Source organism: Xenopus laevis, chromosome 1L, assembly GCF_017654675.1.
Source record: "Xenopus laevis strain J_2021 chromosome 1L, Xenopus_laevis_v10.1, whole genome shotgun sequence".
NCBI lineage: Eukaryota > Metazoa > Chordata > Amphibia > Anura > Pipidae > Xenopus > Xenopus laevis.
The window spans coordinates 175,170,647-175,198,332 of record NC_054371.1 but is presented as its reverse complement, the minus strand read 5'-3'; the positions used below and the strand labels follow the sequence as shown (position 1 = coordinate 175,198,332).

Below are 27,686 nucleotides of genomic sequence, written 5' to 3'. Positions count from 1 at the left end.
CACTTTCATTTGGTATGGTGCCTATGGATTTTAGAAAAACTGATGTTATTCCAATATTTAAAAAGGGATTACGATCTCAGCCTGGCAATTATAGGCCAGTAAACTTGACATCTGTGGTGGGCAAATTATTTGAAGGCTTGTTAAGGGATCACATTCAAAATTGTCCTAGTGAATAGCATTATGAGCAGCAATCAGCATGGCTTTATGAAGTATAGGTCATGTCAGACAAATTTGATTCCTTTTTATGATGAGGTAAGTAAGATGCTGGATAGTGGGGGGGGGGGGCAATAGATGTGATCTATTTGGATTTTGCCAAAGCGTTTGATACTGTGCCCCACAAACAACTACTTTCTAAACTAAGGTCTGTTGGGCTTAATGAAGTCGTTTGCACATGGATAGGAAACTGGCTACAGGATCGGGTACAGAGGGTGGTTGTTAATGGTACATTCTCTACTTGGAGTAAGGTTCTTAGTGAGGTTCCTCAGGGCTCAGTATTGGGACCACTTTTATTTAACTTGTTCATTAATGACTTAGGGAGGGTGTTGTAAGTAATGTATCAGTGTTTGCAGATGACACAAAACCATCTAGCCCAATTAATTCCATCCAGGATGTGGCATCCTTGCAACATGATCTTGACAAACTGGCAATCTGGGCAGCTAAGTGGCAGATTCAATGTTTATAAATGAAAGGTCATGCACCTGGGATGTAGGAATATCCAAGCCACTTATACCCTTAATGGGACTGCACTAGGCAAATCCATTATGAAAAAGGACCTTGGAGTCCTTGTAGATGATAAACTTGGCTGTAGCAAGCAATGCCAGTCAGCAGCATCAAGGGCAAATAAGGTCTTGAGCTGTATTAAAAGGGGCATAGAGTCACAGGAGGAGGGGGTCATTCTTCCACTGTATAGAGCACTTGTAAGGCCCCATCTAGAATATGGCGTACAGTTTTGGTCTCCATCACTCAAACAGGACATTATTGTATTAGAGCAGGGATCCCCAACCTTTTTTACCCACGAGCCACATTCAAATGTAAAAAGAGTTGGGGAGCAACACAAGCATAAAAAAGTCCCTTGGGGTGCCAAATAAGGGCTGTGATTGGCTATTTGGTAGCTCCTATGTGGACTGGCAGCCTACAGGAGGCTCTACTTGGCAATGTACTTAGTTTTTATGCAATTAAAACTTACTTCCAAGCCAGGAATTCAAAAATAATCGCCTACTTTGAGGACACTGGGAGCAACATCCAAGGGGTTGGAGAGCAACATGTTGCTCACGAGCTACTGGTTGGGGATCACTGTATTAGAGAGAGTACAGAGAAGGGCAACTAAGCTGGTAAAAGGTATGGAAAATCTTAGCTATGAGGCTAGCTAATCTTAGCTATGGCCAAATTGGGGATGTTCACGCTGGAGAAAAGGCGCTTAAGGGGAGATATGATAACTATGTATAAATATATAAGGGGATCATATAATAATCTCTCTAATGCTTTATTTACCAGTAGGTCTTTCCAGCTGACACAAGGTCACCCATTCCGATTAGAAGAAAAGAGGTTGCTCCTAAATATTCGGAAGGGGTTTTTTACAGTGAGAGCTGTGAAGATGTGGAATTCTCTCTCTGAATCAGTTGTACAGGCTGATACATTAGATAGCTTTAAGAAGGGGTTGGATTGCTTTTTAGCAAGTAAGGGAATACAGGGTTATGGGAGATAACTCATAGTACAAGTTGATCCAGGGACTAGTCCGATTGCCATTTTGGAGTCAGGAAGGAAATTTTTCCCCCTCTGAAGCAAATTGGAGAGGCTTCAGATGTTTTTTTTTGCCTTTCTCTGCATCAACTAGCAGTTAGGCAGATTAAAAAAAAACTAAAAGGTTGAACTTGATGGACGTGTCTTTTTTCAACCTTACTCACTATATTACTATGTAACTATTGTAAAAATGGTAAAAAATAAAACATGGAAAGCAATTAAAAAAAGTCTGTATTTCTTATGAACAAAACAACTGAACTGCAAAAAAAATGTTTGGAAGGTGAACAACCCTTTAAAGGGCAAGTCAACCCCAAAATAAAAAAATTGCCTAATAAAAGATAGTATAATTCTAAGTTTCCAATATACATTTAATTTTTTTTTCAGTGCTTTTAACGTTATTTGTAAAAACAATTGCTATTGAAAGCATCATTTGCTTAACTCCTGGTTGTTACTTTTGAAACAAGGTTGCAAAAGTCTTATGGGGTTATGTAATAAAAAGCACTACATTTGCTTGAGGCAGTAACCCATTGCAGCCAATTAGGAGGTAGAATTTACTGGTCACCTCTTTAAAAGCAAAAATCTTATTGGTTGCTATGTTACTACTCCTGGGCAAACTTAATGCCTTTAATTACATATGAGGGGAAGTTCCCCAGCAAAGGCAGGTCTGTTGGCTAAAGCTGGCCATAGATGTTGAGATTTTTAAAAGATCAGATCCTCATCGTGAGACCACGATCTTCTCAGAACGATCATACGAATTTACCATCAACTAAAAAGACCAATTTGCCAGGAAAACAAAGGGGAGCTGCCTGTTTGGCCCTGTAAACATAGATAGATTGCACTGGGACCGACAAAGATTTTTTTGACCTGGCCGATCAATTTCCTGACAGATGTCGGCCAAAAAATCGTAAGATGTACGATCGTTCGAATCCCACTAACCGCACAATAATTTCGAAGGATTGGTCGTTCAGCAAGAAGAATCGTCGCGTCTATGGGGAGCTTTAGTTATATCAGTTGGCTTGTCTTATCAGTCTGAGCCACCAGGACAGACCAACACTGCTTTCAATAGCAATGCATATACAAATAATTTAAAAAACATAAAAATGTGCATTTCTATTGGAAAGTTTCTTAGAATTAGGTTTTCATTTATTGGGCAAAAAAATAATTTTTTTAGGTTGAAATTCCCTTTAATTTGTTCATGAGACATCAGCAAAGGCAGTGTATTCACCCTTTTAACAATTTGCCTCCGATATCAAGGCTTAGCTTGTCAGTGGCCTGCATTTAGTACTCTGCCGAGGAGGTATGGGCATAATTGCTCCAGTCAACAGCAAAACATATGACGGCTGCATTTGGTAATTACACGTGACTACAACGCAAGATACTATTTATGTTGCAAATTTGCCTAAACTTCCAGCAAGTATGCAAACATTGAACCAAATGATTTTGTTTTTGGTAGGATGGGTGCAGTAAAAATTTATATCCCGCACTGACGGCGGGGGGGGGGGAATTAAAATAAAAAACTATGGTTACCCCCACCCAGAGTGCAGGCTCTATTAGCCAACAGGTGCTTTTTATATAATACAACGCTTCCCTCAACTTGTTCCATTGTGATGTGATGGATTCTGGGAGTTGAAGTCCTTCTGCTATCCATTGCGGGTGGTGCACAAATTCTCTGGTAAGCAGAGGGATGTCAAGTACCAGAATGTTAATGGAACAAGTGAAATGAAGAATCTAGTATCATTATGCCTACAGTTATAAAAAAAAAAGTAAAGTAGATATCTAGATAAGCATCTGAAGTGGGGCCACCATTCATAGGTCAAGGGCTCTTGTGGTTTTTGACTCTAAGGGTCAAGGCACACAATCAGATTCGGGGAGATTAGTCCCCCAAATCTGAGCAACTTTTGGCAACTTCGGAAAACGAAGTGCACCAATTGCCATCCCGCCAGCGATTTACATTCCAGCCAGCGGGAGGCAGTTCTTGGAGATTAGTCACCCCGAAGAAGAGATCTGTCACTGGGCGACTAATCTCCCCCAATCAGATACCCTAAGTCTCTTGGCCTTGTAAAGATGGTTTGGCGTTTGGGACTTCCTTTAATTATATCAGTGCTCGCATGGCAGTTATAGATAAGCAAGGATTAATATCTGAAAGCATAGAAAATGTACGCACAGAGAATATAGGTATATATATAAAAATGGCAGTACATTTCAGTGCTGGCCAAGTCGGCCGGACGTCCTAGGCAACCCGGCCACTTTTCGTGCCGATGATGCATGAGCGGAAGACCTGAGGCACCGTAAGTGCGCATGCGAGAAAGAGCAGAGGATCCGTGAGTGCACATGCGGTCGAAGAATGGGAGCGTGCATGAAACGTTCACTATTCAGAACTGCTGCAGGTTAAGGGAACAAGTGTCCAAGCAGGGGATGCTGTCAGAATCTGGCTGTGGTGTGAGATATGTAAACTGGGGCACTTGTAGCAACAGGACGATGGGTAAGGGAGGCACATGACAAGGATAAAGAGCATTAGAACAATCCCAATGACACCACAACATAAAGTAAAGAATGAAGAACTATTCTGCAATATACAAAACTAATGACTATTTTTGTTAGTTATATTATCAAGTAATAGGGACAACTAAAGTAAAAATCCTTCTTAATACAACATCTATTCATCCAGGGAGTGAATAGATGTCTGTGAACCCCATTTGAAAGTTAAAAAAAAGTCAGAAGAAAAAGGCAAATAATTCAAAAACTATTTTAAAAAAAAAATGAAAGCCAACTGAAAAGTTGCTTAGAATGTGCCAGTCTATAAAATTAATTAAGGTAATTTCACATGAGCAACAAACCTCCCTGTGTGCCGTCACCCAATATAAATGGGAAGCAGTATGGGAAATATTGCCCATTTCCCCAGTTGCTAAACTACAAGACCTACAGCATGTGCCAGGATCAGATTGGACCGGCGGGACACCGGGAGAAATCCCAGTGGGTCCCGATCCACATGGGTCCCTGCAGACTCAGGACTTCTTCCCTGCCTGCGTCACCCTGTCAAAGTTTTGAAATAAAGTTACGCTGTGCGGCGCACTTGCTCACTCAATTATTCGCTTGGGGGGTGGTGTGTCAGGGGGGCCTTGAGATCGTGAGGGCAGCCCTTAAATGCATAGAAACATGGAAGTGCGATCAGTGCAAGCAGCGGGATCCTTTAAAAGAGCTATCATGGAGCGTTATTTTCTTACCTGCCCATTGTTCTGTTGATTGGTTGCTAGGGGTGAAAGGAGCCATCACTCCAACTTGCAGCACAGAGTGACTCAAGTTTATTACAGCACATGGTTGAGAGCACTTGGCAAAGTAAGAAAATAAAATAGCTAGCCCAATGTCAAAATCAATCATATAAAATTAATTCTCTCTCTCTCTCTCTCTATATATATATAAATATAAAAAAAATCTGTTTGCGCTTTTCTCTCTCTCTCTCTCTCTCTCTCTCTCTCTCTATAAATATAAAAAAAATCTGTTTGCGCTTTTGAAAAAATGGATTGCAATGCAGGAATCTGCAGGAAGAGCACTATTAACTGATGTGTTTTGAAAAAAAAAAAAAATTCCCATGAAAGTATCCCTTTACCCAGCCGAGAGGTTTCATGAAGCTGTGTTAGAGATACAATTACAGAAAAAAAAAATCAAGATTATAGTTTTATTATCTCTTCAGGAGATGTTATTCAAATATTTATACAATTTAAAAAAAAGTTAAAATATTTACAGTGCAAGACTTCACTCAAATTAAACGATAGATACAAACCAGGAAGATCCAGTACATCATCCAACAAAACCATCAGAGCTTCTGCCCTTAGCCAGTCAATTGGTCATTTTCTTTTCCAGATGGAAGAACACATTCTTATTTATGGAGGAAGCTAAAGGGAATTACAAGTTGTATATACATTAAAGTACCTAAAAGGGAATGCTCTAGGCACAATATGCTATTCTCTGATTATTATACAGTGTACTTATGATTATACTTAGGACATACTAGCTGTTTATTAAAGGCAGTCATGTCTAGACTGAAATTCAAAATAGGCAGTGGCATTTCAAGTAGTGAACAGCAAGTCCCAAACAAGCCCAATATAAAGTACGTCTATGGGAGCGTACAGCAATCCCACAAGGCAGTTGCTAGTCTGTAAACCTGAAAACAACCCACAATAAGGGGGAGGAAAGGTTTGCAGGTACCATGTTGGCAAATATCAGTTAGATTTGTGATATCTGATTATTATTATCATCATCCTGATACGGATGAATGAAATAGAGCTTAGTAAGAACTTAAAGGAATTGGTTGGGTGTTATCACAGGGTAACAATAAAAAAAAAAATATATCTTATCAATGGCTCAGTCACTTTGCTGGATACTAGAATGTTGGATGCGATTACCATATAAAAGTATGAAAAAGGGCATATTAATCTTTTCAGTCCCTCTTTACTAAAATAACACATTTGTTTTTATTTCTATTTTGTAGGGATGCTAGAAACCAGGATTCAGTTTGGTATTTGGCTATTTTCAGCAGGATTCCAATCCTTGTGCCTGGCCAAACCGAATCCGAATCCTTAAAATCATATGACTTTTCATCACAAAACAAAGTAAAGTAAAAAAAAAGTTAAAAAAAATTGTGATTTATTTTTTTCAAGTCTCTTTTTCCCTCCCCCTCATTGATTTGCATAAAGGCCAGGATTTGTGGAGAGGCCACCAAGATCTGGGCCTAGGGTGGCAGGATTTTAGGGGGCCGCATGCCTAGTCCTAGTGGGATTTCTAGTCCTCCTAGAAATCCCACTTCACGACCCCCCTCCCCAATAATCATCTTACTTGTGGATTCGACTACTGCCAAGCATTAACACCCACCCACACACACAAGGTGCAGTGAGGCCAAGTGGAGTTTCTCCTGATGTCAGTCTGACATTGACAATGGGTCAAGCACTGGCATCCTGAAGCAGGCTGAAAGAAACAGGATACTACTATACAAATGAGCAAATAATGGTCAAGACATGCACAGCAGTGCCAGAAGCTCACTCAGCCCTCCATCGGTTTCTCTCCTTGTTGCCAAAATAATTAATGTGAATGCAAGCAAGTGTACAAACCCTTTCTGGGTTATGTGCCATGAAATTTATTGGAAACCCCTATTTTAAATGGGGTTCTCTACCCTATTAAATAATATCCGTTTGAGGACAGTAGTTTGTAGAAGGTACAAGACAAATACCTTTTTCTAAATACAAGATTTTTAACAAATTAAAAAAAAACAACAAAATTTAAATCAGTTCTTTTAAAAGGTTAAAAAAACAACAACAACCTTACTATGCATTTAAAGGCCAGCAAGGGACATCTATTTGTGTAACTTTTCTGCTGTATGTTATTTGCAATTGGAAAATGAACCCTATTAAAAGTTGGGTTTATTTACCCTTTAAAATAATATCCGTTAGTGCACACTTGGGAACCGTTTCTAACAGAAGGTAAACAAATACCCTTTTCTAAATAAAAAAACCTCAAACTACAACATGTTGTTTTTGCATTTCAGTTATAGATTACATTTAGAATGCAGCCATCAAAATAATTTTGGCCACAACCCTTCAGTATGTGATAAAGACACTCCTAGTATCAGCTTGTCATTTCTTCAACAGCTACAGTTCCTTCAGGAAATAACACATTTTTAAGTTTAAAAGACATGACAGTGGTATGCTTGAACTTTTTCACAGGCTGAACTGCACCACTGACAAAAATCCCATCATGCCCTTGAAAAGATGGAGGCGAGCATCTGTTGGGCCTTGGTGTACTTTTCCTTTCCTGTTTTTCAGTTGCTAATAAATTGGCAAGTACCTGTAAAAATATAACAGAACTCAGCGTCAAAGCAATGCATGATACAAGGGTGGGTGAAATTGAAGTTGTAAAATTAATCACATTAACAATAAAATTATAGATTAAAGGACAACGTTTTTTATGAATCCTTTAAATCTAATGTAAACTATGCTTCACTTTTGAACAAGTAACAAAAGTTGCAAATTTAGCACCAGGTCTAGTAAGCCATAGCAACTGCAAGTATTTGCTGGTCACCAGTTTAAAACCAAATATCTGTTGTTAAAGGACATGTAAACCCCCTCCACAAAAATTTAATCAGTGAATAGCCTCTTGAAATCTTCAGATAACCTTTTAACAACCAGGATGGCAGTTAACAGTAAGGCTGCAGCATCATCTTAATCACTTAGAAATCCTTCTCGTCCTCTAGCCCCTTCCCTTGGGAATTTGCTTTGGCTGTTGACTAAGGAGCATGCTCAGTTCTTCTCAGCTCAGATTACTAAACACACCCTCCAGTCTAACAGCCAATGAAGAGACAGCATTGCTGGTTCCCATATAAATTCTAGCTGTCTGATCCTATTTTTTCTCCTAACCACCTCTCCTGAGCTCAGCTTGACCATTACAGTGCGACCCCAGCAGAACTTTTTATTAAAGTATGTTGTGTCTGTGTAAACCTGCATTGCATGAAATTACAGGATACATGTTCTGATTGCAGATGTCAATGTTATTGATGATGTATCAGAGGGAAAATGGCCACCGGGTGAAAGCTGCTATTTGTTTCAGCAAAATGTGATGGCATTGGCAAATTCTATACATGGTAGGAAAATGTAGGCTTTACATGTCCCTTAAGGGTTAATAGAGCTGCTGCAAACTTTGCAAATGCCGTCACATTACTATATGTAACTCAAACGAAATTGACTCAAACTAAAAACATGAAAAAATAGCAACACACAGCTCATAGAGAAAGCATGGAGAATATATATATATATATATATATATATATATATATATATATATATATATATACACAAGATTCCTCTGCACTCAACCCATTATCAATATATTTAAGACAGATATTGATAATGGGTTGAGTGCAGAGGAATCTTGTATTTGACTATATGTATTTTGTGGTCACACCCTCATTGCACCCCCGCCTCATGATTTTACAAACTAGTGGTGAGCACAACTTTCCCTTGTTTGTTATAGTTCTACAGGAGCAGTGACCAGCTCCATGTTGTAGCTCCCACCCTCTCCAACTATAGTCAGGTGATCCCACTGGTGTCTAATAAAAGGGCAGCCAAGTTTGGGAGTTTTACTTTGAAAGCAGCAAGTAAGTTGCAGGTAAAACGTATTCGTCCCTTTTATAAAATGTATAATGAAACCATAGAATTCTTAATGAATCAGATGAAAATTGAGCATAGGACTGGCCAGATATGGGATGACTTTGACGTAGTTGGCCAGCTTAAATATATTGCAATATATGGACAAACAATCCCTGTGTTGTTTAAAGGGTAAGGCATCTTTTAGTAGCAGTATGCACAAAATGTCTCTGTATATATATATATATATATATATAATATATATATATATATATATATATATATATATATATATATATATATATATATATATATATATATATATATATATATATATATATATATATATATATATATATATATATATATATATATATATATATATACACACACATTTTAACAATTCAGGAAAAAAATACAGTAAATGCAAAAAAAAAAAAAAAAAAAAAAAGGAAAGAGCAGGTAATATATGTTGGTGCCTACTATTTCTCGTACTGCTGCTCTTTGTTCCTGCACTCCACATGTGTATTGGACGAGACTTTCATTATTGCTATTAGATGTTCCTTGGCTATTGGGAACTTCAGTTGCTTCAGTCTATATTAGAAAGTATAAAGGAAATTGGTAAACATGGATTATCTGCAAATGAAAATACACGATTCGTGAAAAGGCAATATATTGTTAATAGATAACCTAATATTTTTATTGTCCCCCCCCCACCCCCATGCTTCCCAACAGAAGCTCACCAAGCCTGGTCACTGAATCTCTACATTCGTTTCTGGCATTTTTCTGCAGCAAGCAAATACTTTTGTAAAGTAACAGTGCTGTGCTGCCATCTATCTTGCATTTCCCAGGGTTCCCTTGGCAGAACTTTGACATATGACGGACATGGTTAATCCGATGCTCCGTAGTTCTTAAAACAGCCCCTTAGACTTGCGCATACACAGTTAAGTAATATATTAGATATGTAAACCCAAAAGAACACAAGGGACTTCTCCCCACACTACATATGTGACAGCTGTCGAGGTTCAGCGCTGCATTGGCTGCAGGGTGTTCCCTCTTGGACTGCATTCTGGCGTGACTGGGGGAGGTCAGGGACAACAATATCGCACAGCCGCTCCAAGGATCCTCGGACTTACCCGTGAGCATAACCCGTGAGACGGTCTGTATAACTTAATTTCTTATGAGGGCTACAGAACCGCTACAATAAGCGGTGGATTTAGCACTTGCGAACATTTGGGATGTCCTTGGGAATATATGCGGTGAAACTTTTACTTGGATGGTTTAATCGCCATTGCTTACTGTAGGCGAGTTAACTCCTTCCCCAGGCCTATACAGACCCCAGCACGTCCAGCAAGCATTAACCCACGGATTGGAGTCATTTAAATACCGACCCATAAACACCAAAGACTCAGGGGTTTCCCCCGCCCCTGCAAATCTGTTTCATATTATATGAAGTAGGGGAACATTCACATGCTGTTTATTCAAGAACTTTGGAATCTTTCTTTCGTTTAGGATCAAGATGGACTCATTCAACTGAACCCTATCGAATTATTGTATTTACAAACGTCCACCCACAATCTTGTTCCTAAGCTTTTCCATTACATTTTTCGTTACTAATTTATTACCATACTTAATAGCATGCTAATTTTTCCCTTAGTTGGTTAATATAACCAGCTTTTGGGTTTCTGTCCTCTTAGAAGGGATCCCTTCAGCTCCATATGCAGCGCTGTTTATTATTTTAAATGGTTTTAATCTCACCGTTTCAATATGGCATGGTGGTGAATAAAAATTGCTTTTTATTTTACTTTGATATTTAATTATTATCATTTTGCTCTCAGATTTTTTCGGACATATGTAGTGTGGGGAGAAGTCCCTTGTGTTCTTTTTGGTTTACATATTGCTAATATAGTGGACACCTCAACACTACAAGTCTGCCATTACCTCATTAAGCCTCATCTGAGTCTCTTTTGTACATGTTTTTTTTAATATATTAGATATTTACTCTAAGCCTGTGCTAGGGAAGCCTGGGAAGTGGAAGATGGTGGTGCTGCACTACTTTTTGTATTTTTCCCAAACAATGCACCGGCCCAGAAACAGATTTCTTGCCTGAAATAGAACAGCGGTAACTGCTATACAAAATAAACACAATGATGATATCTCCTACAGCTTTCTTCAGCTTACCTGCAATGACAACTGTATCTCCCTACTGAACATCAGGAAATAAGGTGTGTACTTTGTCACAGGATTGATAGATGTTCGGAAAGTGAATAAAATAGATTCCAGGAGTTCATCCCATTCACTTGGATTGTCACTCACTGCCATCCTTATGGAGGATTTCAGCCCTTCATAGGTCATCTCATCCAGACCAGTGTGGTCACTTGCTTCAGCTTGCGTTAGTGTTTGTGATATGTTGCACCTCTCATAGAGGTTCCTGCTCACCTAGAGGGAGGAACGAATTGGATGGTTGTTCCATTAGAGACATTTCACACAGTATGTTGCTCTCTATGCATCTGGCTCTGTTACCTTCTGTTTAATGCCTTGGCAGAATAGTTTTAAATACACAAAAAGAGATGCTGGAGGTTTAGTTACAAGACTATATCAACCTGCAGTTCATGTAATCTAGGATTTTGAGAATACTTGAAACCCTGTGTGTGTTCAGAATTGAGTAGCTGGTTTTATGAGACCACTTAAACAAAAATCAAAATAATTTTTAACTGACATATCAGTTTTTTTTCCCCATTCTATTTAAAATGATCAACCAGGATGTGTCTCCCACCCTCCAAAATATCATCAGACTTGCAGTACACCATTCGTTTATAACAACTATGTATATTTAAAGGCTGTATTTAAAGTCACAGACAGAACATTTTTAGCTGTAGCTCAGTGAATACATTGCTCATTTTTCTGCCTTGTCTAGAGCACAAAACACTGATACAGGGATAGGATAAATGTGTTAACATTCACCTGTATGGTCTTTTGAGCCATTGAAGCATTGCTTCAGGGTCAACGAGTAAAGTAGATGGGTGAACAGGGTGTCTTTACTAGGCTATGGGCTACAGCAGCGATCCCCAACCAGTAGCTCGTGAGCAACATGTTGTTCACCAACCCCTTGGATGTTGCTCCCAGTGGCCTCAAAGCAGTTGCTTATTTTTGGATTCCAGGCTTGGAAGCAAGTTTTGGCTGCATAAAAACCAGGTGCACTGCTAAACAGAGCCTCAATGTAGGTTGACAATGCACATAGGGGCTACTAAATGGCCAATCACAGCACTTATTTGGCACCTTAGGAACATTTTCATGCTAGTGTTGCTCCCCAACTCCTTTTACTTCTGAATGTTGCTCACGGGTTCACAAGGTTGGGGATTCCTGGGCTACAGGTTCCTGACAAGTGTAAATTTGAAAATGTAGCAAAAAGCTAAAAATATTACATAAACCTACAATGATATAGATATAAAAAGCAGCCACATATATCATTACTTTCATACCTCTTTACAGAAGTCCCATCCTTGATTACAATAAATATTTCTTGCAGCCCCATATCTAGAATAATAAATGATTAATTGAAAATTTTGAATAACAGAATAACTTTAAGTAGATTTTTAACACCTAAAAGATAAAGTTAAAAAGGAGTCTACCTGTAATACAGATTAGCCAGCACCTTGGAGGCCTGTGCAGCATCATTATTCGGCAAGGCAACAGCTTCTATCCATTTAGTATAAAAATCTGTTACAGTTAATACATAGGTGTTCTGCTGAGAACTTGGAGGGAAAGGCCCTACCAGGAAGAAAACAACAAATTATTTGGGAATTCCAATCACACTTAAACAATTTTAAATTAAGTTACAATAAAATGTAAACTGTTTATTGGTAAAGGAACAATCACAGCAGTGCATCAATAAACACCTCATAAAAATACTGAAATGCATAGAGGAATCGAAACATCATTTATCACTTGGCCTAATACAAATGTGTCTGAAAGGACCTGTGAAACTATCTCATTCTGCAATTATGATCATTACATTTTATTAATAAAACATTTTATGTAGTGCCAAACAGTGTACAAAGTGCCCAGTGCTGACTTTGATTAGTATCAATCCTATTGGCTGACATAGGATTTGCAAATGAGTGATGGTGCCCTAAAAAGCTCAGTGATTAGATAAATACTTAGATAAGACCCTAGTGAACTGTAACATATCAGTCACATCATGTCTATATTATACCATGCTTTACTAGGGCAGGGGACAGGGCACTGAAAAGTAAGTCATCCTATACATCCTTTAGGCCACAAGCAGTTATTGCCCTCTATGACTGGTTCATTACAAGGTACTTGAATAAAAAACATTATTCAATTTACCATTACTTGCATGCAGGTCCATAGCACAGACAGATTGGGTCCCCAACTGTCATTTTTATGTCAGGCATAAGAATTATGTGTCCTTTTTATGTAGACACAGGGACTAGTTTCTAATGTGAGCATCATTTGTTAATTTAGGAAAGAACATAATGAATAGTTGGACTAAAAATAAGTATCTGTGCTATGTGAATATTTGCTTGGGACACTGCATAGTTATGTTCAACAGGACCAAATGAATACACTGAAAATATGGTAGACAGTGAGTGAGGGTGATTTGCCACCCAGCAGCTCCCTTGCTGTTCACTGATTTAAGTTTTTTTTTTTTTTAAAAGGGTTGTTCACCTTCCAACACTTTTTTCCGTTCACTTGGTTTCAGATGTTCCAATTTCTTTCTATTTTCTATGTGTGACCATATTGTTAATATTGAAGTGTAGTTTAAATTTTCACTTTCTAAAGCTGCTCTGGGAGGGGAGGGTCACCTAAACTGTTCTAAATTGATACATTTAGTTGATACATTTCTTATCTTTGTCCCTGCTGAGCAAAATCTCTGGGTTTCATTACAGGCAGCTGTTAGAATTGATACAACAGTTGCCAATACTCCAGAGATGCTGCCGAGAAATGTATCAACTAAATATTGCAAAATTGTAACAGTTTAGAGTCCTGAATTACCACCTGAACTACCAGTTGCCAGACTCAAACACCAGAGACAGGAATTTAAAAAAATGGAAAGTAATTGAAAGTCTTTATTTCTGGGGAACAATCTAAAAACAATTGAACTGAGGCTAAAGAACACAAGGTTCTTACCATGAAAAGCAATGCTCAGAACCTCCCAAGGATGATCCACTTTCACAGGCTTGCATTTTCTGGGTGTGTTTTTGTGATGCTCTGCATTTTGACATGTCTCGCACATTTTGATCTAGTTTAGACAACAAAGCCAAAGATATTATCCAGATTATGTAAAAAGCCAATGAATTTGAATTACTAACCCAAAAGCAGATTTTAAAATAACAAGAACAGACTACTTACCTATCAGAATACAAGAATTTTATATCAAACCCAAAAAATAATATACATACTAAATGGTTTATGATCTTTTAATAAAATATAATTGTAGACAAAGGAACCTGACTAAACACAAACCAGTTTTCACATTATTACTGCATTTATTTAAGAAACAAAGTTATCCAGCACCCATATCACTCATGTGAGAAAGGATCTGCCCCCTTAGTTACTCAACCAATTGGCCAAACTATAACTAACCATTAGATTTAGCCGATTGATAACCAGTCCTGTTGAACACACTGGGATTTGTCAAGATAAAACTTATTTTATTAGATTATATATATATATATATATATATATATATATATATATATATATATATATATATATATATATATATATATATATATATATATATATCTATATCTATATCTATATCTATATATATTAAAGTCCCCAATGGGAGTTGAAACGTTGGATGCACCAGTGATGTTGCAATAATAAAAGTTTTTTGCACCTTTTGAAGAAACTGGAGTGCGGGTTCATTTCACTCTCATGGGGTGCACACACACACACACACACACACACACACACACACACACACTTGACAGGGGTGGATCATCCCAGAAGTGGCCAGTCAGCCAAAATTACGCCGAAAAAGAAACTGCAGACCACTCTAGTCTCAGCTAAGGTAGGTGTTCATGACTGCACAATATAAAAGAGACTAGGCAACAATGGGATTTTTGGGGGAGTGGAAATATGGGAACCACTAGCTGAGTCAAAGTGAATCACTGTGAACAGCATATGTCTGATAAAATTGAAATATCATACCAACAGGCAAACTAGGTGATGGTAGTGTGATAGAGTAGAGATATTGTGTTACCTCAAGTTGGACAACATGCTATTACAAAAGGCATTGATTATTTCTTGGTTCTGGAAAGCAAGAAGCTGATCATGTCTTTCTGTCCTAAAATACTCTACATTGGGTGGAGACCTCAGACAGGCAAAGAGGCATCATTAGGAGAAGGAGTCTCTGAACTTTCTGGCGGGATTTTAGAACAAGTATATCATCTAGCCCCGAAAGAAAAGCTACAGTTACCATATAGTGTTATTACTTCATTTTTCCAAAATTAAGGAATATATTCAGGCCCAGACTGGAAATATATTCAGGCCCAGACTGGGAATCTGTGGCTTCTGGCAAATGCCAGAGGGGCTACTATAAGGTGCCATAGAATGTCAGTATTTAGTGGGCTGGTGGGGTCTGTTTGGGCCTCTGTGTGGGCTGATTGGGCCTCTGTGTACCTGAAATGCCAGGGCCTATTTTAATTCTTAGTTAAATTGCACAAGATATAATCAGAAAATGTACATGTGAACTATTTGTAACTTTAGAATGGGGAAGCAAGGGAGAAGGGAGTTTGAATATTATTGATACACAACAGCATCCCTGATGACTATAAATAGATTCACAACAGAGAGTTCTCTGGTGTGAATTCACAGCATCAGCCAATAGCCACTGTTTCTTTAGGCAGTTTAAATCTCAGAAGAGCTTTCTTACCCACAACCCCTAAAGAATATTGTGTGAATTTTAAGGTCAAACCCACCCATTACTGTTGAATCAGGGGTATCTAGAAACTTCTGATCTCCATTAAACTACACTCACTCACCCAGTCAATAACATCCTTTACAATTCCCAGCCAGTAATATCTGCTTTGAATCCGGTTAGCAGTTTTCTTCTGCCCTAGGTGATGGCCAGATTCTGTAAGATGGCTTTCAATGAAAATTTGGTGCCTTCTTTCTGGATCCACCACCACTTCCCGTTTCTCTTCATTTTTTGATCCCACATAGTATAAGCAGCCGCCTATAGTGGTGCACACAACCCACCAAGAAAGCAAAAGGGAAAGAAAAAAAAATGTGAGGCTATGAGAACTGTATAATTTAAACAGTATAAAATGTATTTATGTAATAAAAATGTCCAAATTACCCTAGCAACCATGCACTGATATCAACAAGGAATATGAATAGGATAGTCCTGGAATAGAAATATGAGTAATAAAATGTAGCTATAACAATACATTTGTAGCCTTACAGAGCATTTGTTTTAGGGATGGTGTCAGTCACCCCCATTTGACAGTTGGAAAGATTTAAAAGAAAAAGGCCAATAATTGAAAAACTAATTAAAAAAGAAAAAAAATAAGGCTTATTGAAAAGTTGCTTAGAATTAGCCATTCTAAAACATACTAAAAGTTATCTTAAATGTGAACTATCCCTTTAAAGGAGAAGGAAAGCTACGGAGGCATTTTATTGCCAATAAATTAGCTGCAATAGTGCAAGCTAGAATACTATATTTATTCTGTAGAATGTTTTACCATACCGGAGTAGGAAAAACTGCAGTATTAATGTGGTGTGATATCACTTCCTGCCTGAGTCTCTCCCTGCTCTGGGCTCAGATTACAGTAGAGAAGGGAGGGGGAGAGGGAGAGAGGAGCAAACTGAGCATGCTCTTGCCCAGGGCAATGAGGTTTAAGATGAAGGCAGGAAGTCTGATACAGAAGCCCATGTGTACACAATAGAAGGAAAGAAATGCAGTGTTTCTTTTGACAGGGGACTCAGAGCTGCATTACTTTGGGGGTTTACTGGTATATTTAGATGGACCTTTCTGATAAGGCTTACTTAGTTTTAACCTTTCCTTCTCCTTTAACAACTAGAGACCCTGGGGTGTTTTGCCTTCACTTGGGTTGCAGTTTAATTAAAACTCAAAGGAACAGACAAAAGCAGACAAGGGTAAATGTGTAGAATCTGTTGTTAAGAATTAGGGTTGATATAAGGCTAATATTTTACTGGCCTAACTGGTAAATGATATTTGGGGGCTCATCTATCATGCTGCGTAAAACAGTTGCTTTTGTTTTCTAACTTGCAGGTCACTGTTGTAATCTAATTGTTGGCTTTGGACTTTGATGTTTGCCTAAATAAGAATATTAGCAAATATTAGTAAAAGAAGGATTAGCAGCATTTTAATCTCTCAGGTAATCCTGTTTATTCCCCGAGTGTTTTACATTTAAATACAAGAGAAAAGTGACAGCTCCAGTGGACACAAGTAGCAGTAGTGACAAACATGACTGAAAAAATACCTGGAATAATATAGATCCCCCTCCAATTCAGCAGAGCATTACAGCTCAGAGGAAGAACATACCTTCCAGGGTAAACTTTCTGGCGTATCGTTTAAGGTTTTTCTTCTTGATGGAGCAGAAAGATGATGGGAAAGATCCCTCAGACAGGAGCCTATATATATCCTCCAGTTTATTGGGACTTGACTCCACCACCTCCTCTGCTACCTGCAGAGGATCCATGGTTACCATTAAAGCCGTGCTGGAAGGTTAGCGCTACAGCTCCTCTTCAGACTCGCTGCCCTTATTTCAGCACCTCGCATAACATGAACCTTAGCCCGGCTCCCTGCCTGAGGCTCATTGCCTTCTCTGAGAGACCATGGGGTCGGCAACAGAGAGTTTAACTATGGACAGCGCGATATCCATTGTGAAGCGCAGTACAATGTCCTAATGCAGACGCCGTAGTGCTGTTTGTGGCTAGACAAATCACGTGACTAATCTTCTCGGGGAGGGGAGTGTTGTCGCAGGTAAGGTATTTTATTGGCTATAACGATGCAAGGCTAAGGGTTTGAGGCTCAATGTGTAACCACTAAGACTGCTTGGTACAAGGATGATTGTTTGCGCGAAGTGAATTACAGTATAGTTTGCACACGGTCCCTTAGTGTACTCTTAGAACAACCCGTTGTTTAGTTGGGTTGGCGAAGAGAAGAAACGTGTTATTGGACAGTGATGTAATCGGAGTGCGCAGGACCTCTCATAATGACAGCTCTTCGGCATTCCTACAGCTGTGGCTGCTTTTATACTGATAACATATTTATACAAGAGTTCCACGTACATGTGAGATACACAGGCGAGCTGCAGTTTAGACGGGATTATGAGAGGGTATAGTGCTCTTATTAGCTCTTTCCTTGTCTTTCTTTGCTAGTCTTCATGGTTGTGTTTCCTCAAAGCCTAAGAGCAGCCCTGTTACCCTCTATGTATCGAAATACTTTTATATTGCAGCTGTGTGTTTGATGTATAAATCCAATTGTTACTATTACAGCGCCGCGGAATATGTTGGCGCTTTATAAATAAATGATAATAATACATAAATAATTCTAAAAATGTTGTGTTTAATGCAAGTAGGTAAGCATGTATACTTTTCATAGCATTGTGTTGCATGATTCCAGGCCAGTGACATCAGCCAGAGAGAGAATCTGTGCTTCTGCGTGTGCCGTATAAAAAGAAACCAGAACATGTGGGAAATAAACAATATTAATATTCATTGTTCATTGTTGTTTAGTTGCTGTCCAGTCGGGGATGCAGGACATCGGAGCAGTTCAGAAATGTCTTGGAAATGGTACGTGGGCACCTGTGTACCTCATATCACTTAACAGGAACTGGATTTGAAAGATGTTCTACATATTCACTATATTTGTTCCCTTTATGTTTGTCTGGTGAAAACTATTAAAGGAGAAGGAAAGTCTGTTTGAATTTGGGGGTGCCAAATGTTAGGCACCCCCAAGTGATTGTATTTACTTTCCTGAAACCCAGACAACTGCACCGGCCCAGGGTTATACCAGTGAGCACCATGGAGCGATCCTCTTCCAGCTTCTTCTTTCTTCAAATTTCCCGTGGGATTTTAGGTAAATCAATACATTCACTTTGGGGTGCACCTCCAAGTGCACCCAGCCTTTCCTTCTCCTTTGAGAGAGATAAATGCATCTGCCATACTAATCTGCCAGTCTCTGTGCTGGCTTTTGCTACCTTTCAGAATAATATTCAATCTAATGACCCTGACCCTCAAAGCAGTTCATAACTCTGCACCACCCTGCATCTCAGAACTTATTTCTTGGTAGTCACCAAGCCACTTGTTACACTCCTCTAATGAACTATTTCTCAACTCATTACCTCCTCACATATCTGAATTCTCTGGAATTTCTCTTTCTGCCTTCAAAAGAACTCTTTAAAAGACAATTCTATAGAGAAACTTACCCTTATCTATTTTAACATACCTTTACTATGCATTACTGGTCTGGAATCAAAATAGGCCCTGACATTTCAGCGACTGTCTATGACAACTTATAGCATCCCCTCTGGCATTTGCCAGAACCCCACACAAGTCCGGTCCTGATGCACTATATGCTACTAAATGCAATGCTCAGTGACATATGGATCGTAGGGAACCCTGAAACTACTGCCAGTCTGGACATGGTAAATCTATGGTTACCTTAGAGGGTTCCACAATAGATTTGTACTTAGTAAATTAGACACTAATGAAATTTTTAATGCTGCTCATGGCCAACAAATAAAGGTGCACATGATTTACATAAATGGACTTTCTGTCTGTACTGGTGCAGTACACGTGCATTGTGGTGGATGCAGGATTGGACTGGGCTGGCGTGACACCAGGCAAAAACCCGGCAGCTGTTGTGCTGGGGGCACAGCGTCTCCTGCACATGCGCACATCGTTTGGAGGTTGGGAGGGGGCCCCGGGGACTGCCAAGAGGATCCTTTATTTTGGAACCCCCGGGGGGAACCCCAAGGCTCCGGTCTGACCCTGGGTGGATGCAACTTAGCCTACAATTACTCTAAAATATATATCTAGTTAACAGTAGCAAAATAATGTAAATAACGCCTGTTATTAACAAATGTTTTATCACCTAATTTAAATTGACAATAAGATTTGTTTTTCTAAATGAAAATGATGTAAAACACTTTTTTTTAACTTCATGAAAGCGATACTTTTTCAGATCGTGCAAGGGAACAACAAATGAGAAAAAACATATTGTCTATATTGGATATAGATATAACTGTCACAAGTTAATTGTATGTGTTGTATACTATTATCTTTATAGATTAAAATGGAAGTGGAAAGAAGAAGGAAGTTAGGTGAAGAGTCATTGCACAGGAGAACAGAAATTTCTCTCCACTACAAGCCATTGTACCCTGAGGTCTACCTGCTGCAGGTAACCCAATTAACTTACACTCTCTAGAACTCTCTTTTTAGGCATGAAGGTTCTCACTACTTTTAGTCCTAACAAAAAAAAAAAGTTTCTTGATATTATACATATCATTTAATTGACAAGTGACTTTTTTCCTCTAAAATCGTTCCCTTGTTTAAGAACCTGTCATATTTTTGTCCTGGAGCTGTATAAGTATTGCCTCATTTCACTGACATTTGCAATACATTGAAGGAGGACTTAAGGAGTCATAAGGATTATCTGTCATGCATAAAACTATAGCATATCATAGTTCTATACACCATACTAATCACTGTACTGTTCCTCAATTGCTAGTGTCTTTCCCTAGGCCTCCCCCTTACAGTACATTTTCAGTATATGCTAATAGTCTCATGTTCTCATGGGCTTCCATTTTATCCAGCTGCATATAATGCATACATTTTGCGTGTATCATAAAGAAGAATACCTTGCTTTTAAGGTTTTCTGTGTGTAAAAAAATATGTTGTTTTTTTCTACATATTCCCAATGTGTATGCTAGTGACCATGCATACGTTTAAGAAATTTTGGAGCTCAAGTGAGCAGGTTTCCATATTTGCTACTCAAGGGCAATGTCATAGTTTTCAGATGGCATTATATTTTAACAAATTAGAGCTTTTCATTAATTGAATTCATGATTTTAATGCAACTCAATTTGATCCAGGGGCAGATATTTCATGTCCTAACCCTTTTACCTGAGCAGTAACGATGCTGCTGAGTTCTAATGCTCTGTAGAACACAATGTCTTCTTGAAAAATGGGTCAATAGAGAAAACAGTAAACTGCTGGCAATCCTTCAGAATACTCCCATTCTATATCTGATAAATATGAGTATTGGTTTTAAGTTTTTTAATGTAATCTTATATCCCACTGGTCACATTCACACTGTTTTGCATATAATATTGATGTGACTTCATATTAATAAATACAAGCAGAGATTCTGGTGTGACTGGTCAAAAAGGTAATATTAATCTATTATGCAGTGAGCAATGCCTGCTATTTCCCTTGCAACATTTTTAATTTTATGTTTTTTCAGTTGTGGCAACAAGTCTACTGTTTGCAGGATTCTCATTGTAAACAATTTATTTTTCTTTTGTATTCTAAACAGGAGTCCTTTTTAGCAGCAGAGTTTTTAGCAGCAGTCAGATACAGTAAGTCTCCCCAGGCTAATATAGAGGGGCTCTTACACCACCTTCACTCTATACCAGGTAATGGACACATACCAGGTAATGGACACTGTCAACCTAAAGCTTTTAAATTGATTCTTCTTTTATTTGTTTGATGTTTTGTTGTGCAAAATCCAAGCATATCATATTGTACACATTTTAATGGTTACTAGACTGAATTCAACAAGTCTTCCAAGGACATGTGCATGTATTTTATGCACTTATACAATGTATTGGTCCATATATTTAAGCATATATGTCCAAACTGCATGTGTGCTGTTTATTCAGGGAGTGTATTGCATTTGTTTTAATAACAGTTATGACTAGGCGTAAAGCCAGGAAAGTAAAGCCTAAGATGGCTATACATTAGCCAACCCCCCATGGTAACCAACTGCTCTTCCTATGGGCTGAACAGACAGATACTATATGACTGGCCATATATATGCATTGCCACCTTCAATTTTTCTGTTTGTTCAGACCGACGACAAACAATTGGAACTGCAGGAAGTTATGAGGAGCATGGCTCCTCTGTATTTCCTCATCTGCTAATATAACATGGCACCTGTTTTACTTCAGCAGATGACATTTTCAAACATACCCCTGACCTGGAATACATGTCCAAATGGTCTCCAAGTATGTTTCCTCTTCACCAAACAAATTTGCGGTTTAGCAGGGAGTAGTTATGGCTAGTTAAAGAGCAAAGAGAGAGAGAGAGAACAGGATATAGCCATCAGAGCCAGAGAGCAAACCTAGACTCACATATTATAACTATCCTGAATTTTTAATATGGATTTTTAAATACATTTTCTCATAAAGACTTTTTGAGTTATAGAACACTTATAATGTTTGAGTCTATATTTCGACATCAGCCAAACTGTCCAATAAAATCTTGCCATTTATGACATTCCCCCATTGCTTCAAAGAAGGAACTATATCCGTAAAATGAATACTTAACCAACTTATCCAATGGCACAACTTAAAATGGCAATTTTCTATTTAGAATTATAAAATGCACATACTGCTAGTATATTTTTATGAAAGCAGTTTATTTGTATGTACATATGGACTGTTTATGTGATATATTTTTAGGGAGACCTACATTTTGTAGGGGTATAGTTGTTCTTTAACCAACCAGTTCTGGCCATATTGCACACACAAAGAATTTGATTTTTTTTGTGTTGGGTTACCTATAGCCTGCCCTAATCTAGACCCAAAGCAGCACCATTATTTCAACCTTATAGGAGAAAAAGGAAGTTCTGCTCGGGGGGATGTGCCTTTGCATTTATTTACCATTATGAAATTACCCAGCCTAAACTGCATAGTGTTTTAGTAGAGAACTACACTAGTATATTTAATTCTCCATCCTCTGCTACAGTGCTATTTCACACACATAACACTTCTTGCTATTGAAAGATAAATCCTTCAATATTTTTTAGACAAGAGGATCTATCGACTTCCAGTATTTATTCCAGAATTCTGTGCGAAGCTTGTAGAAGAGCTTGAGAACTTTGAAAGATCTGACTTGCCAAAGGGGCGTCCAAACACAATGAACAACTATGGGGTAGTGTACATTTATTACCTCAGAATCTAAAATGTAGTTAAAAGATAAGGATAAATAAGGAAGTAAAAAATGATTTCCCCACCCCTAATTTGCATATGCAAATTAGGATTCGGTATTTGGCCAAATCTTTCACAAAGGATTCAGGGGGTTCGGCCGAATCCAAAATAGTGGATTCAGTGCATCCCTAGATCTAACCAAACAATGTACAAGTGCAAAAAAAGGTCACAATCTGACAGTTATTTGCACTTTGCTCCTTTTCAGAGAGCAGAAACCTAAGACATAGCCCTTGAATAAAACGCTAAGGGGCGGGTGGGAAAGTCTCCCCACCCACAACATAACTATATAGTACAATATTTATTTGTCAGTGGTATTGGAGTGCTGTGATACAAAATAATCAGAATATTGGACTGCAGCTCTAGCAGGGATTATGATTATTATGATTAAGGGGCAAACCAACCCCCCATAACAATTTGCCTAATAAAAAAGACATAATTTTAAAGCAACTTTCCAATATACATTTATTAAAATGTTTCAGTGCTTTTAAAGTTATTTTTAAAAACAATTGCTATTGAAGGCAGCATTTGCCTAACTCCTGGTTGTTAGACAGGGACAGACTTTTACAAATTACTTAAAAACCATAGAAAAAAATGTAATGACTGTATATTGTAAAGTTGCTTAGAATTATGTTTTCTTTTATTGGGCAAAAAAATATTTTTTTGATTTGACGTTCCCTTTAAATTAACCTCTTGTTGGGTTTAGACATTTGTAAAACTTGCTAACAATGCAATAAAATTCAACTGCAGAATAAATCAGTCTTGCCTGTTATTCCTTTTTGTTCCCCTTTACAGATACTCCTGAATGAGCTTGGTTTTGTAGATGAATTGACTGCCCCTTTGTGTGAGAAGTATATCCAACCTCTTACCTCTTTGCTGTATCCAGACTGGGGCGGAGGCTGCCTTGACAGCCACAGGGCATTTGTTGTGAAATATGCTCTACAGGAAGACCTGGATTTGAGCTGCCACTATGATAATGCAGAGGTCACTTTAAATATTTCTCTGGGAAAAGAATTTATAGATGGAAATCTGTATTTTTCAGACATGAAAGAGGTAAATTATTTTTTTTAATGTTTCTTTGTTGTAGGGATGCACCGAATCCACTATTTTGGATTCAGCCGAACTGAATCCAAATTTGCATATGCAAATTAGGGGTGGGAAAATATTTTTTACTTCCTTGTTTTGTGTCAAAAAGTCATGCAATTTCCCTCCCCGCCCCTAATTTGCATATGCAAATTAGGATTCGGTTTGGCCTGGCAGAAGGATTCGGCCAAATCCTGCTGAAAAAGGCAGAATCCCTAACTGAATCATGGATTCGCTGCATCCCTACTTTGTTGGGAAGGTATAACTATGGAAGGGAGAAAATATTGAATGCCTAAGGGCAGTGGCTGATTGGGAGATCTGTGACCCATGATTATTTATGCACGACTGCGAGCAACAAGTCTCCAGAAAATGTTTCTCCTAATTGAAATCATCAGCAGTATACCCAACATATCACCCGAAGTTGCCTCTAAAGAAAATTTTGGGGCGACTTTGCGATGTGATGATTTTACCACCAGCGATTTCAATTATTTCCAATGGAGACACATTTTTCGGGAGCTTTGTAGTCCGCAGTCACGCATAAAAATTCACAGGCGTCAAATCTCCCTGCTGGCCACTGCTCTAAAAGTTGACTGCATCTTCAATTGGTGGGTCACCTATATATGTGCAATGATAGTTTATGTCATACTAATGTATTTATGTATAAATGTAATTAGCTATAGCAACCAATCAGCAGGAAGCAGTTGCTGGTCCTCTGAGTTGGTAGAGCAACTGAACCTGGGCAAACTTAGTGCCTTTTATTACACAAGTGTTTTAATATCAGTTCTTTTTTCCTTTGATTGTTTCATCCTGCCTTGAAGGACACAGATATTTAAAAGAAGCAGGACCCTTCAGTAAGTTTGGAGCCTTGTGTAGACCACATGATTGCAAGAATTCACACTTGAGAAAAATAAACAGCCACAAGAAATAAATTGAACTCTGTGGATGTACTGCTTGACTAAATCTGTTTCTTTGCAGTGCTGATACACAGACATGTGGAGCTTTTGTCTTCACTGGGGATGCTCCAGTATTCTCTGGACTAGTGTGAATAGTTGACCACTGGTGGAAATAAATAGCACTCCAGCTTTAGCCAGATGGCACAGAGTAATGAAATTACTGCAACTTGGGTAAATTGTGGGGGCATATTATAATTTCATTGAGCCATAGGCAATACTAATGGCATGGACTCTACTTTGATCTTCTCAGGGCAAATCCCTTCCAATTTTTGCCAGTATTTTGGTGGATTAACTGTAGATCAGGCCCCCCTGGACTTCAGCCCTAACTATATTCACTGTAATGTATCTGCTTATTTTACTCTTTCTCAGCTGATACCAATATAATGTTACAGATTTATTATGTAAACTAAAGTGGAATAGTCCTTGTATTCAGTAATGACTGTATAATGTGTTTTTCTTTTGGATAAGGTTCCAGTCAATGAGAGGACATATGTAGAAGTTGAACACGTAACTGGCCAGGGGATATTGCACCGAGGACAACATGTTCACGGAGCTCTTCCCATTACCTCAGGAGAAAGGTGGAATCTGATCCTTTGGATGAGAGCGTCACATGTTCGCAATAAATGCTGCCCTATGTGTGACAGGGAGCCTGTACTTGTGAAGACCCTTGGTGATGGAGATGGATTCACATCAGTTGGAGAAGAAAGGGAACAGATGGTGGATGTTTGCACTTTAACTTAGAATAAAAACCTGTTATAGTAAACTTTTAAAATCTTTTAATGACTAGGAAGCAGTTAGATTTTGATTGGAGAACAGAAAACAAAGAACAAAACAAATCGGAGTCTAGTTCTTATCTTGAGCTGGTTGCTTAAGAAGATATATCAAGAATAAATGCTATAGGTCTATAGTCTCAACAGTGACATTGTGGAAGAAGCCAATTAGACTTGCAGCTGCAGTTCTTAACCTAAGATCTTTGGTACATGGGGCAATTTGAGTGCCATTTTTGATTTCTTAGGAATAAATGTGAGTGATGTTAACTGTATTATTTTCTTTTGCATCATATGGTGCTTAAAGGAGAAAAAGTTAGGCATCTCCCAGTGATTGTATTGATTTACCTAATAACCCTGGGCTGGTGCTCCTATCAGCAGAAAAACTGCCATGGCCCAGTGTTGGTCTCAGTGAGCACCATGAAGCGATCCTCTTCCTGCTGCCTCTCTCTTACTGATGATGGGCATGCATATAGAGTGAAAAGCTAAACTTTAACAATTCAGCTTTTTCACTTAACTGCGCATGTTTCGGCCAAGGGGTAGTGGAAAAAGAAAAATCACTACATGGAGCTCACTCAAGAGGAACCCTGGGCCAGTACAGGTTCTGCTAAAAGGAGCACCAGCCCAGGGTACATGGTAAGTGAATACAATCACTGGGGGGGTGCCTAACTTTTGGCACCCCTCAGTGTTGTGACTTTCCTGCTCCTTTATATATGTTTTTATTGAATGTGTTAGCTATACATAGCTTTCTTAGCTTTGAAACCAACAATCTGGTAAGACTTTGCTTTACTGTTTCTTCATTGTGCCTGTTTATGTTTGTATGCTATAAAAATAAACTACAGGCAGAAGCCTGAAAACTTTGTGTTGCCAACCCGAGCCTCTTGTCTGTGAATCTATTTTGCTTGACCCCTACCTGCTGTTACGAGCAATTCCCTCACAATATGGGGGTCAAATAGCAACTGGAACATGTAAAAAGAAGATAATCTATTATAGAACAGTTAGTGCCTGAAAATACAAAAAATTATCAGTTTGTTATAAGTGTAGGGGATTCTGTTACTACCACATCAAATTTACATTATATTATAGAATTACTTTTGGAAGGCCTTTTCCTCTAAACCATATTGTTGTATTTATTACACATTGTTTTCAGACACCCATACAAGTACAGGTATTGGATCTGTTATCCGGAAACCCGTTATCCAGAAAGCTCAGAATTACGGAAAGGTCATCTCCCATAGGCTCCATTTTATCCAAATAATCCAATTATTTTTTAATGATTTAATTTTTCTCTGTAATAATAAAACAGTAGCTTGTACTTCATTCAAACTAAGATATAATGAATCCTTATTTGAAGCAGAACCAGACTATTGGGTTTATTAAATGTTTACATGATTTTCTAGTAGACTTTAGGTATGAAGATCCAAATTACAGAGAGATCCATTATCCAGACAACCCCAGGTCCCATACCTGTATTATTCTTTTGTGCTATTTACTTTTTTAATATCAGCAGTATTCCAGCTGTTGTGAATTACAGTACTTGTGCTGCTCACAAAAAGAGTGGTTATTTTAACATCAAGCTCATACAGTAGATCTTTATCATCCTTCCCCAAGACTAATTAAAAGAGCCCATTATAGAGATATAATTTATTTTACTGTTACTTATAAATGTAATACTTTACATATTTACAATGCAGGAAAACCTCTCTTTTAAATACACCTAAAAGCCCAGGTCAGTTAGGGTGATCTCCTAAACCCAGTGTTTAATCAGCATACAATGGAAAGTTGTTAGACTTACAT

General features: G+C 38.3%; 2 protein-coding genes across 6 annotated transcripts; one reads left to right on the top strand and one right to left on the bottom strand.

The window, feature by feature from the left end:
- Positions 1 to 5,403: 5,403 nt before the first annotated feature.
- gin1.L (gypsy retrotransposon integrase 1 L homeolog) lies at positions 5,404 to 17,753 on the bottom strand. 2 transcript variants are annotated; one of them, NM_001092421.1, is given in 8 exon segments: positions 5,404 to 7,578; positions 9,357 to 9,467; positions 11,055 to 11,312; positions 12,356 to 12,410; positions 12,506 to 12,644; positions 14,028 to 14,139; positions 15,890 to 16,083; positions 17,416 to 17,753. In NM_001092421.1, coding segments are annotated over 8 exon segments (1,245 nt in total). In that variant the 5' UTR covers positions 17,573 to 17,753; the 3' UTR covers positions 5,404 to 7,359.
- Positions 17,754 to 17,772: 19 nt separating this feature from the next.
- On the top strand, positions 17,773 to 26,760 carry ogfod2.L (2-oxoglutarate and iron dependent oxygenase domain containing 2 L homeolog). Of its 4 annotated transcripts, none has more exons than XM_018263014.2 (7): positions 17,773 to 17,856; positions 18,612 to 18,668; positions 20,167 to 20,277; positions 21,415 to 21,532; positions 22,909 to 23,033; positions 23,882 to 24,139; positions 25,591 to 26,760. In XM_018263014.2, the coding sequence occupies exons 2-7, from the start codon at positions 18,666 to 18,668 to the stop codon at positions 25,861 to 25,863; spliced, it is 888 nt and encodes a 295-aa protein (XP_018118503.1). In that variant the 5' UTR covers positions 17,773 to 17,856; positions 18,612 to 18,665; the 3' UTR covers positions 25,864 to 26,760. The 4 variants fall into 4 exon arrangements, with proteins under 4 accessions (XP_018118503.1, XP_018118495.1, XP_018118476.1 ...); XM_018262987.2 differs by lacking the exon at positions 17,773 to 17,856 and adding an exon at positions 17,901 to 18,211; XM_018262996.2 differs by lacking the exon at positions 17,773 to 17,856 and adding an exon at positions 17,902 to 18,211 and having other exon boundaries at positions 21,415 to 21,514.
- Positions 26,761 to 27,686: the final 926 nt, after the last annotated feature.